Here is a 12,009-nt window from a genome sequence, read left to right on the forward strand (position 1 = left end):
CATACTTTTGCTGATGCATTGAATAGCTTGGGAAAAGTAGACCACATTTGTTTGTTTTTTAAAGAAAAAAGGCACCTTGGCATGTTTGATCAGTGATTACAAAAATGGGTGAGGTGGGTTCACTGATGCCAAAAATCTGATGAACATGTGAAGTCAGCTTAGTTGTCTGCATAAAAATTTGTAAGTATTGCCACTGAAAAAAGCACATGACAATTATTTAGATTTTTGTGTACATCTGTTTACTTGTCTTCAAAGAAGCCCCCATGTAGTTACTTCATGAAATACCAGATAAGAGGAAATGCAGGAAGCCTTCACTTGGGAAAACAAATGAAAAATAAAGTCAATTACACTATCATGCAAGGATGGAGACAGCTAATCTGAGTCAGGCCTTCCCAATGAAGTTAACGCACTCATGAGAACCAGGTGATTAAATGCTGAATTTGTTGAGTAAGCTCTCCCATTTCTCTGTCCATTCTGTGCCTGCTAGTCAAGAATAATTTTCACTAAAATATTTTCTAATCTGGATAACTTGTCATATACGATCTCTGGCTACTCCCTGGTGTTTGAGAAGCTTATTGGGAATATTTGATTTAAATTTTGGACAAATAAATAATATTATATATTTCTGTTTTCTGTTTCAATGACTCTAAAAAAAATGGTGGGAAACCTTTTCTTTTACTCATTCAGAACGAATATTTAGAAAACGTTTTTTGATATTTAACATAAAAATGACAGGTTTTGCAAGTGTCCAGAGAATCTGCAGAAAGTAAATGCCAAAACCAAGGGGAAAAAAATAAGATTTGAGTAAGAATATGTGATATCAGCTCTGGGCTAGGCTTTTAATTTAGCTCCATTCTTGGCTTCTGGCTAGCAAAAGAGCTCTGACAACATTTTCAGTATGGCCATGACACTCTCAACAAGACATGGGTGGGGGTTTGATCTTTGATCCCCTCTGGAAGAGGGCAAGTGGCCTCCCTGGCCTTCATGCCTTTGGTACCAAGAAGGGTGCTGCTGCAAAGACAACCTGGGTGCAGCTGCCTGGCGTGGAGCAGGAATACAAAGTACAGACTACTGAAATACCTTAGCAGAGATACTCATCTCAAAACCTCACTTTATTTCCCAAAAGAATTTTATCTGATAATACAAAAGCATTGAAGATCAATCCCCTTTGTTTATATGTAGTTTACAAATATTTGGGATTCGATACTGAGCAATGACTGTATATGTGAGACAGCAACCTCAGGAACAATACTCTAGCTTTCGTTTACAGTATTAAAAAAAAAGTTAGTAATGTCCTCAGTCCAGAAAGATGCCTAGTGCCTTCTTCAGGATGACTTAAGTATCTCTGGCTTTCAGGAAGCATCAGCACTAGAGCTAATGAGAAGTAGAATTGCAGAATCGCAGAATCATAGAACCATTTAGGTTGGGAAAGACCTTTAAGATCATCAACTCCAACCATAAGCCTAACACTGCCAATTCCACTGCTAAACCGCATCCCAAAGTGTCACATCCACACATCTTTTAAATACCTCCAGGGATGGTGACTCAACCACTTCCTGAGCAGCCTGTAGACAGAGAAGGCGTTGCTATTCTTGGTTTTCTCATGCAAAAGTTAGCCCAGGCACTTCCTCTTCCATGCAGAGGACACACAGTCATTTTTGCTCCTAAAAAATGAAACTGGAGATTAAAGCCAGCATCCAATGACAGCATTTTGTTTGCTTTGTTGTGGCAGGCAAGTGAAAACCGGAAGCTCCTGAACGCTCTGAAGGGTTTGCTGGATGACTTCCGCTCGGAGCTGCGGGATGAGGAGCGGGAGCGCCAGGGGCTCCAGCAGCAGTATGCCCTGCACAAGGCAGCCTGGGAGGTGGAAATGACTGAGCTCAAGTGTCGCCTCGAACAGGTAACAGCCCCTGTGTCCAACACCTGTAAAGAACAGCTGAGGTGCTTAATGAAACAGGAAATTTATGACAAAGAGAAAAGGGACTTTATTTATGCATTTTATCCTGGTGTCTGAAAGCCCTCACCCGAAGCCTGACCAAAGCTTTGCCGCGTGAGTTGCCTCTTGGATTTCCAGTTGTCCCAGTACAAGGGCCCATGCAGTAGGCACTGTGAGGACAAAGGAACTGAACCTCTTGCTGTATTTTCTCAGCAGGCTTGGCTGGTAATGTATCAGCTGTGGTAATGAGACGTGGGTGTCTGTATTTATCGGAGAGAAAAATATCTTGATGTTGGCATGCTCACAACTGCAGTATTTGATGCATAGGAGAGAAAAGAGTGATTCGACAACACTGTAGTGATAGATCAATATATTAATATTAAACCAGCCATTCAAAGCTACTGGTTAGTGATGGATGGCACCCCAATGAAGAGAGAGTTCTAGCTACCTGCCATGGGATACTGTTAGAAGCATTTGTATAAAACCTGGTGCCAGGTGCTTCAGCGTTGTGTATGGCAGTTCACAGAAGATGTACTGTTTCTGAACCAGCATGAAAATAGATCAGCAAAAAACCCACAAGAATTCATTTCCAAAGCTGATGGCATAAAAGCTCTTGTTTTACACATTGAAGAGGGGAGAGGTGGGAGAATTAGTACATTCAGATCTTGAGAAAAATCGTTGAGCTTCTCTTCAGAAGGAAAATTTAATAAAAATATTCACTGTTGTGAGGGTGGTACATTTAGAAGTATTTGCTGAGCTATAGAGGCTCACTGTGATGCACAGAGCTGAGATGTGAGCAGTGCTTTTCCTGCCCAGGTACTGTGGGCTGCTTTCTCAGAATGAGGGGGGCAGCTTCCATTTTTAGCAGAGTATTCTCCCAAAAGATTCTTAGCTCAGCTGCTTCTTAGAGCACAAGCATTTCCAAACAATGTATCACTTGAAAAAGGAAACAAAATCAGTTCCTGTTTTGGCTGTCTAATATATCCTGGTGACAGATTTACCTTAAGCTCAGGATGGCAACAAAGAACCATCAGAGAGTCTGACCATGAAACTGCCGAGCTTGCCTGCTCTGCCTTTGCATGGGCAGTAAACTTCCAGGCTGCCACTTTGGCTGGTGTTTGGCACCAGGACAGGGCTGCCACTTCTGCTCAGGAGTTTCCGCCCTTCCTTCTGGGGCTTTTACCAGGCTGTTTGCTACCTCCACTGCTCCACTGGTAGTAATGTATAACTCATGGTAATTACTGAGCCATAGGTGTTACTTTTTACATTTTTTCAAGCAAATGAGAAAAATGAACCTGGACAATATTTAAGAAATTAGACTTTCTTCCTTTGCCAATTCCCCACAACATTTCTGTTTCACAGTAAAAACAGGTCCCAAATGCAGTAGAAAAAAAGATAACACAACTTTAACCAAATAATAGCCAAGTCTTGTCAGGTTCATTTGTGTAGAAGGAGCTCTCATGATGCCATTTTGTTGTGTTGATGGGTGGTGATGAAGTTACCTCCCACCCTAAGTTTCTGCCAGCATCCTGACAGGCCCACAGAGGACCAAGGTCTTTCTATTCTCCACTGCTATCTTCACTTCTGCTGTTTTCCACCTTTTTTATGAAGCAGTAGGTCAATTAACAAAAGCATTTTCCTCAAGAGAGTCAATTCCTAATTAATAGTCACTGGCAACGGTTTTGCATTTTGATGCTTCAACTATCTCTGTATAGAAAAGAAAAGAAAAGAAAAGAAAAGAAAAGAAAGAAAGAAAGAAAGAAAGAAAGAAAGAAAGAAAGAAAGAAAGAAAGAAAGAAGAAAGAAAACTCTTCTGATATAAAACCACTGCGTATCAGAGATGACAATATACTGTTGCCTTCTGCCTTGGAGCTTTAATACTGCAAGATCATTAAAAATAAAATCTTGTCTGTCAGAAATGCATGTACATCTTATTTGGCAGAAGGATCCATAGGGATTGTTTTTAAAATAGGAAATAATGAGATTTCTCCCAAATATGAAATTGTGATAGTGCTGAGTCAATAAAGAATCACTATAATTTTCAACCTCCAGCTCATCAAGTGGAAAATCCTGGTGTTCTGGAACCTGTAAACTGAGAAAAGTTTGGAAGAAGGTGGGAGTTAATGTTAGGGGCCAAACCCTGTGTATACTTTGAGAACTTGCATTAAGAACATGGGACCCATTAAGGATATGGGAGTCCCTTACTAGGGCTCTGATCAATAGTCCAGCTTCAGGATGCCTGGGGGGAATAGAATATAATATAATATGTGGTGCACAGGTGTGATAAAGATGATGGCATGTCAACTTTGTTAAAATATGATGCTGCTCTGAGAATTGATTTTTTTGGTTGGTTGTTTCGTCATTTGAAAGAAAACAACTGGACTCTGGAAATTAGAGGTAGAAGATGCAGGTGTTTTAAGATTTCTTTGTCACTGCAAGTGGCTGTAACAGGATGTTCTCTGCAGCTCAGTACAATTTAAGTAACTCAAGCAATAATCTCTCAGTCAATTGTTTGGAGAGGCTGTTCCAGACACTAGTAAGCATCACTCCTGAATCCAGTCTGAACTTCTCTTTGCTCAGAAAGTTTCGGCCTTATTTTCCACATAGGGCAATGTGAATGTGTTGTCCTTCTCTCTTGCTAGAGGAACATGTTTCCCAGCTGACCTGCTGCCTCTCATTTTTGAGGACAACATTAGCTCCAGAGGCGGAAATGAGTTTTCACTGCTTTTCACTCCATTTCACCTGCAGAGCTAGGGGATGGAGATGTATCCCATTCTGAGTCACTCACACATCTACTGAGCTGTCAACAGAAGGTCGGGTTCCAAGGACAAATTCTTCACTTGCTTGAATTTACACAAAACAACTGACACTTTTTCCCTCTGACAATGGTCCAGCACTGGCCCAGCTAGACCAGAGAGGTTGTGCAATCTCTGCACTTGGAGGTTTTTCAGGATCCATCTGAACAAACTCCTGCACAACCCATTCTGATCTCAGAGCATACCATGGTGGAAGCAGAAGGTTGGACTAGAGACTTCTGACACCCCATCAAGCCTATGTTTTCCTATGAATCCATTACCTTGGGCCAGCTCTTCTGATCTGATTGAGCTGACCCTTGATGATGCAATTGAAGAAGGGAGGGAAGGTGGCATCAGATAACTGCCCTTGAAATCAGTTCAGACTCCAGAACCTCAGAGGTGGGGGGATGATCTTGGTACATCTGCTGCTGCTGCTAACACCTTCTCTTGAGGGAGGGTCACACTGCTGAGGGTTGTTGTGGGAAAAGTCTCTTCAGAAGATTAATTTACTCTCCCCAGGTTTCAGGTGCACTGAGTGAGAGCACAAAAGCAGAGCAGTAGCTGAGGACATTGTCCTGGCAATTGTCTCAGAGATAATGATGAGGTTGGAGTTTATCTCCATGTTTCCTTCATTGCTGCACCTATAATCCCATCAGAAAGATCATAACTGGTGCCTTAATAGCATGAATTGGTAGAGCTTGAGAAATTATCCCCTGGAGTTTTCACTGTCTTGATTTTAAAACTTTTTTCACACTGAACATATTTGATCATTTATAGAGACCCTAAGATCTAAGAATTGCTATAATCCTGCCATTACCATGGTGAAGTTAGGTCTTTAACTCAAATCCATTGTCAGACACAGGCTTTTACTGCAGAAAGTTTAGCATCCTAGTAACATTTGACTTTATTGCCAGCTGGAAGGGGAGAGTGAGAACACCTCCGGAGAAACAGGTCTCGCTTTGGATGGGGTGCGTTTAAAGGGGAAAGAGAGGAGCACAAGAAGCTTCTGGCTGACAGTCACAGTGTCGTGATGGACCTCCGCTGGCAAATCCAGCACAGTGAGAAGAACTGGAACCGGGAAAAGGTGGAGCTCTTGGACAGGCTTGATAGAGACCGGCGAGAATGGGACCGCCAAAAGAAGGAGCTGCTCAGGCGGATAGAGCAGGTAAGGAGTCCTCAGGTAAGGAGTCATCTTGGGTGAGCAATGCCTGTCTGAAAAAATGAGGCCACTGTACCATTACTACACTCAGGCCAAGCTCAAGGGACAGCATTAAGAAGCGGCGCAGGAACAATTTTGCTTCCTTGGCTACATCGATATTTCTCATGCTACAAAACAATTTATATACACAAGGGAGTAAAGGGAAAATGCTCATAATCCCTATAAAAGACCACTTATGAGAACTCAGCTCTAGGTTAGAGGTCATTTCCTGCCTCATTTAAATTACCCTGGACAAGCACGGTCACATTCTGTTTGAAAGCTTTAGTGCTTCTCTGTGCTAAAACACTCAACCCACAGAGTTATTCAAGGTTTGGTATACAGTTTCCTGAAAAGAGACTGTTCATCTATGAATTAGCCACCAAAGATGCAGCTGCTGCAACTATTCAGTCTCAACTGAATTCTTTATCTCTGGGAAAGGAACACAGGGGTTAACATGAAGAGCCCTGACTGATAACACAGTTATCAGTTCTAAATATTCAGAAGAATATTGGTCACATTCATTTTGTGCAAACCTCTGTTATCATTTGCAAATCTGAGAAATGCATGCCTATCCCCTTGTTTTCATGCCTATCTGTATTTTCATCTGCTTAGTATTAGAAACAAGTAATGCCTAATGAATTTATTATCAGGTTGGAAGCCAAAAAAATGAAAAGTTTTTGACAGAACATTGTTCAGCTCTGAGTCATGCATTCCAGGAAAAGCAAGAGAAACAACTGAAATTGTGGGTCCTCAACCAACTGAATGCTTTCCATCCTTAGGACATCACAAATGGGACCACGAGACACAGACAATGAACCCTTTCCAAAAACTGGTCATGAAGTTACGCTGGGCTTCCATCAGTTTAAACCTGTGAAGCCACTCTATGCTCTGCTCAAGTGTAATGCTCCCTAGAGAGCACGCACAAGTCTGGTGTGGTTCCATTTTTGATGGAAATGGAGTCAGGGCTGCAACAAGAAGTTAAAGAAAAGACACCAGGCTGAAAATATTATGAGTACAAGACTAAACCTTATTTTGAGCTGTGGCTGTTAACCACAGAGTAGCACTTAGGAAAATCCCATGCTCTGTGGGTATTTCCGAAATCAATGCTAAAAGTGTAGGTCTGACTGGGTGTGCCAAACATGCAGGTTTTACAGACCAAGAAAGGTGATTTTTGAGCTTCTAAATTTCAAAATATCAACAAATTCTGGATTTTTTAAATCTCCTATATATCTGAGTGATTTTGTGTGTACTTCATGCAGCTTGTTGAGCTAGCCCTTGTAATGCAAGACAATAGTGCATCTCCTAAGATAAAACCATCTGAGCCTATGAGGCTTGTAGCAAAGCTCATCATGCAAAATTCCTGGTTTCCAGGGTTCAGTGTCAGAAGGTGCTTAGGCTTAACTGGGCTGGTTTGTAACTGTTGGGTTTCAGTGGCCAAACTACCTCCTATGGATTCTTCATTCACAATGGGAATTAAATAACCCTCAGAAAATTTTTCAATATGCCAAGGACATAGACAGAAATTTTCTTTGAGGAGACACTGGTACCTCTTTGGATATTTATTTTCCTGTCCTTATAAATTGTGGGGTTTTTAATATCATCTCTTAGGGGTATCCTCAATAGCTTGAGGGACTTAACCTGGTTACAGTCTGCTTTTTCTAGTTCCTGGGAATGGGGCACATTGAAAGAAGCCACAGAGAAATCCCTGTTAATGTGACCTAGCCTTTAATTCTCTTAAAACCTGATATAACCTCTCAGTGTCATCTTGGCAGAGCCTACAAAATAGCTCTTAGCTAGTGCTGGAACTGATTCCTTTTGTTACGTTCCTGAAACCTCTGGGCTTTAACTATATATTTACTGTGCCAACTGTACACAGAATTGGCAATGAATAGGGGAAATAGAAATTATTATATCAAGCTAATTTCAGAGGACTAGGTGACCAGAAATAGCATTTGAAATCTTGGCTACCTGCCTACAAACTTCATAACTCCATCTTTGCTTATAATCAAACATTTCCCTGTGTGACAGGAAGCTTCCAAATATTTGCAAGCTTTTAGTTGAATATCCTCTCAGATTGCAGTCATGCCCTGCTTTATATGGAAACAATTAGAATATCTCTGAAGTCCTACTCCCCAGGGTTTTAGTGTGTGTATTCCATGTATGGCAATACACAGAGGATGAGGAGACTACACCACTGTGTATGTTTGAAACAAAGCCTAAGAGATAGCAGAAGCATGTGTGCCAAATTTCATACTAATGCTTTATGCCTGCCTGCTTTCACACAGCTCCTGAATAATACATGTATGATAAGGGGGAAGTCACACCATTGTATAAAATATATAAAATACTTTACTCTGAATGGTGATGGGAATACTGCTCGCATATAAAAAACATGATGACCTACTTTGTTCAGAGCTCACAGTTGTTGTTTTTCCTTTTTAAGTACTCTGTCACTTTGTTTTCTCTTAGAGAATCTCCCTCCCCTGTGCTCCTAAACCTAATTGTGCACAGAGTACGCTGACAAGTATTTAAACCCACAAGATCATCTGTATAAAAAGTTGTGGGTTTAGAGGTATAAACACATGGGAACTCGAAAATTAGTCACTCTTGAAAAGTTAGGGTAGTACTTGTCACTTTAATTCTCCTGTCAGCTCTCTGAGGTTCAGAGAGTCAGGCAGTATCTGTACTGTTCTCTCATAAAGGTTTCCAAAACCTTGTCTTTATAGGATCTCTAAAAATCTGAAGGGCTTGCAATTGGAGCTGTCTATACAGAAAGCATGTAATTACCATTTCTCCTTGCTTTGGATCTTGCCCATATGCTCAGGAATGACCTCCAGGATCTCTTGATTTATACCTTCCAGCCCCTGTCTTTACGGGAGACTTCCTTTTAATAAAACTGTTTCAGATTTTGTGTATCATGAGCAAAACACTGAAGATGCATTTCCCTTTTTGTAGACCTGAATCAAGAAAAAAACCTCACTGTTTTCAGCTGAAGTGTAAATTTAATCATTTGGGTCCTAAAATGGTTTGGTCTAAATTAAGCAATTCAATAGCCGTTTATTTTTCCAAACACAAGCAGCAAGATTAATATGTTTTGTAGGTCCTCAGTTTCCAGGACCCTAGTGAATGACTTGCATTTTCAGTTTATTGTCACTAATCTTAGCACACTGCTCTAGCAAAACATCAGAGTTCTTATCAGATTCCTGCAGTCATTTATCATGTTTGAAATTATCACTTACTTCACCCATCCTGTTGTGTTTACAGGTAAAAGAGAAGTCGATCACATAATCTAATTATAATATTGGCAATTTCACTAATGGTTCACCCTCTCTTCACCAGTTTTTGAAAAGTGTAGAGTTAATGGCTTTGATGGCCTTCTATAAATACACATTTTCTCTGAACATGTTCTGCATGCCTAATTCATCCCTTTGACAATGTTTTGTACAAATAGTCAACTTCCCAGCCATGCATTCAGGCTAGGCCATTTATAAAACAAAGTTTTTCGGTTTTGTTAAGCATAATTTTCCACCCCTGGAAACAAGTGATGTACATAAAAGCACAATCTGTGTGTTGCTGACCAGAAGAAAAATGTGTTTGTTTGGATGAGAAGGCAATTCACTCACCCTTCCTTCAGCTTCTACTTGTATTGCTATCAAGATTGCTTTTAGATAACAGTCTGTGTTGATCTGTTTCTTTGAAAATCAGATTACAGACAGTTGCATTGTTTTGTATATGCACATATACACAGTGTGTATATATGTATACATATACATGTAAATAAGCAAAACTCCACATATACACATTTAGTCACTCAAAATCCCATGAGCAATAGCATCAAAGTTCTAGAGAAATCTCCCTTTGTGGAAGGACCAGTAGAGCAAGGCTGGTGTCTCCTGGCAGTGCACCCCTGGGGCAGGGTGGTAATCCGCAGGGCATGGGTGCCTTGCTCCTGGGGAAGGATGAGTTCTGCCAGATGCCATACACTGCAGAAGTAATTGCTGTTCCTTTTAATTTGCCTTGTCTCCAGCTTCAGAAAGAAGCGAGCCCACGGAGAGGAGGTGGTTTGGTGTGTGACCAGAACGAGAGCAGCCGTCGGCCGTTTACGCCCCAGGGGAACCTCCACGTGCCTCGTTCCATGGGGTCCAGGTCCTACTCTGATTCCGACACCATCCAGTTTGATGATCGGTCACTGTCCAAGCTGAAGGAGAGCGACCGGTGCAGCGCCACGGAAAACCTCTTCCTGGAATCGCTGTCTCTCGATTCCCCTGACGAGCCCGACGAGCATCATTCTCGGCAGCTGGAGCGGGAGAAATTCTTGACCGGATTAACAGAAGTATGAGCTCTTCTACATTTTATCATGCTGTTGTGTTATCTGTTGTGTCAGAATTGGTACAGCTTCCCTGCTGTAGGAAGTGAGATATTGTGTCACAGGCACTGCTTACACTTACCCAGTAGTGAATTTGGTATGGACAGGTTTTCATTCTTTGTTATGAGCTGATAAGACCAGTGTCAGTCACCTGAGAAACTGGGAGCCAGCCTGAAGGTCCCAAAGATTACTTTGTCTTGTGGCCATTCATATTATGTATGAGAACTATATTTGATACAACATATTGGCTTAGAAGGTCTTAAATCTTTTCCAATTTTAAGTAGATAGGTATTTATGAAGAAACATGGGCTTTACTTTGTTAGTAAAGCAGTAAGTGCTGTAGAGAGGCACTTCTGATTGTTCTGCCATGGTTGCCTTCTAAACAGATTAGCATGAGTAAGTGAGATGAGATGGTAAAAAAATAAAGTTATTAATCAGCAAAGTACCTAACCTGAAGTCAAACCATCAAGTCATAAAGATATAAAGCACAGTGCTAAAAAATACCAGTGAGAAATGGCGAAGGTAGTCTGTGTCCTGCACCATGCCAGGCTTATTTTCATCAGTTCCAGGTCTTCACAGCTTGTTTACCTTGTTTCTGAACAACACCAAGCATCCCTGTTCCCAAATGCTGATACAAAGCTAAAGGATTGAGAAATCAAGTTCTTTGAGTGGAAGAAGAGAAAAAAAGATTAAGAGAGGCAAGAAATGTGACTGTCCTTTTTACATAGCTGTAGGTACCTATGTATTCTGGTTAGATTTTCTTGCCTAGGTGCCCTAAGTGTATGGCTGGCAGTGTGCACATTATTTCTTAGCTTTTTTTCATACATGTCCAAGTGCTCAGTGAAGAATGTTGGTAACACTGTCAGGGAACTGAGTTTTGTGGTTAATTTCCCATTCCTTCAAATTCAGTCTCTTTCCTCTTCTGTTTTTCAGATGTTACCACCATTAACAAAAGTATGGGCAGCAAAATTTGTGCTTGGTGATATTTGCATGGCTTCTTTCCTTCAAAGCATGATTTAGGGAAACCTGCGCAAAGTAATTTTCCCTCAGAGGGTTTGCTCAAGCGAGACTGATTGGAGTTTATGAGTAGCTGAGGATGCACAGAGGCAACAGCAGCCTGCTGACTCTACCTTCCACTATGTTTTCTCTTTGGTACTAACTGCAGTAGAAGTCAATCCAGCCAATTATGAATTCAGTTAGGTCAGATTTACTCTGCAGTAACTCCACTGAAGCCAAGGATGTTATTCCAGAATTATACCACAGTGAATGCAAGGAGGATCAGTTTACTACTATTTTTTTTCCCCGACCCAGGATAAATACCAGAAAGGTATTTGCTGAGTTAAGCAGTGCTGTTTTTAAACAGTTCCAGTTTGAAATGCACTTTTGGTACTGTTCTTGATTTCATGAGGTCAAATAAAAGTAATATATACAGTACTAAAGTTTTTTTTTTTTCCCTGATCCCATGTTGTATTCCCTATAGTTGACTAGAAATATAAGTAAACAATTAGAATGACTGTACAGCAATTGCTTCAGAAGTATCTATTTAAAACCCCAACTCATTATGGGAATTTTCACAGGGAAATAACTGCCATGAAAACATCTTAATGCTGTTAGCAAGCTGTAGGTATTCCCTGTATGAAACAAGCAAGTCTTCCCACACATTTAATATAGCAAGCTTAAGGAATTTCAACTGCTGCCACTTGTTGGTTCCTAG

At 40.9% G+C, this 12,009-nt stretch overlaps 1 protein-coding gene across 1 annotated transcript in view; it reads left to right on the top strand.

The window, feature by feature from the left end:
* The window catches only part of MTCL1 (microtubule crosslinking factor 1), a 48,768-nt gene that overhangs the window by 25,274 nt on the left and 11,485 nt on the right, over positions 1–12,009 (top strand). The window contains 4 exon segments of the mRNA XM_017729441.1: positions 1,733–1,900; positions 5,646–5,694; positions 5,697–5,896; positions 9,957–10,262. Of these exon segments, the coding sequence (XP_017584930.1) occupies positions 1,733–1,900; positions 5,646–5,694; positions 5,697–5,896; positions 9,957–10,262 (723 nt within the window).

This window comes from Corvus brachyrhynchos, unplaced genomic scaffold, assembly GCF_000691975.1.
Source record: "Corvus brachyrhynchos isolate BGI_N302 unplaced genomic scaffold, ASM69197v1 scaffold331, whole genome shotgun sequence".
Classification (NCBI taxonomy): Eukaryota; Metazoa; Chordata; class Aves; order Passeriformes; family Corvidae; genus Corvus; species Corvus brachyrhynchos.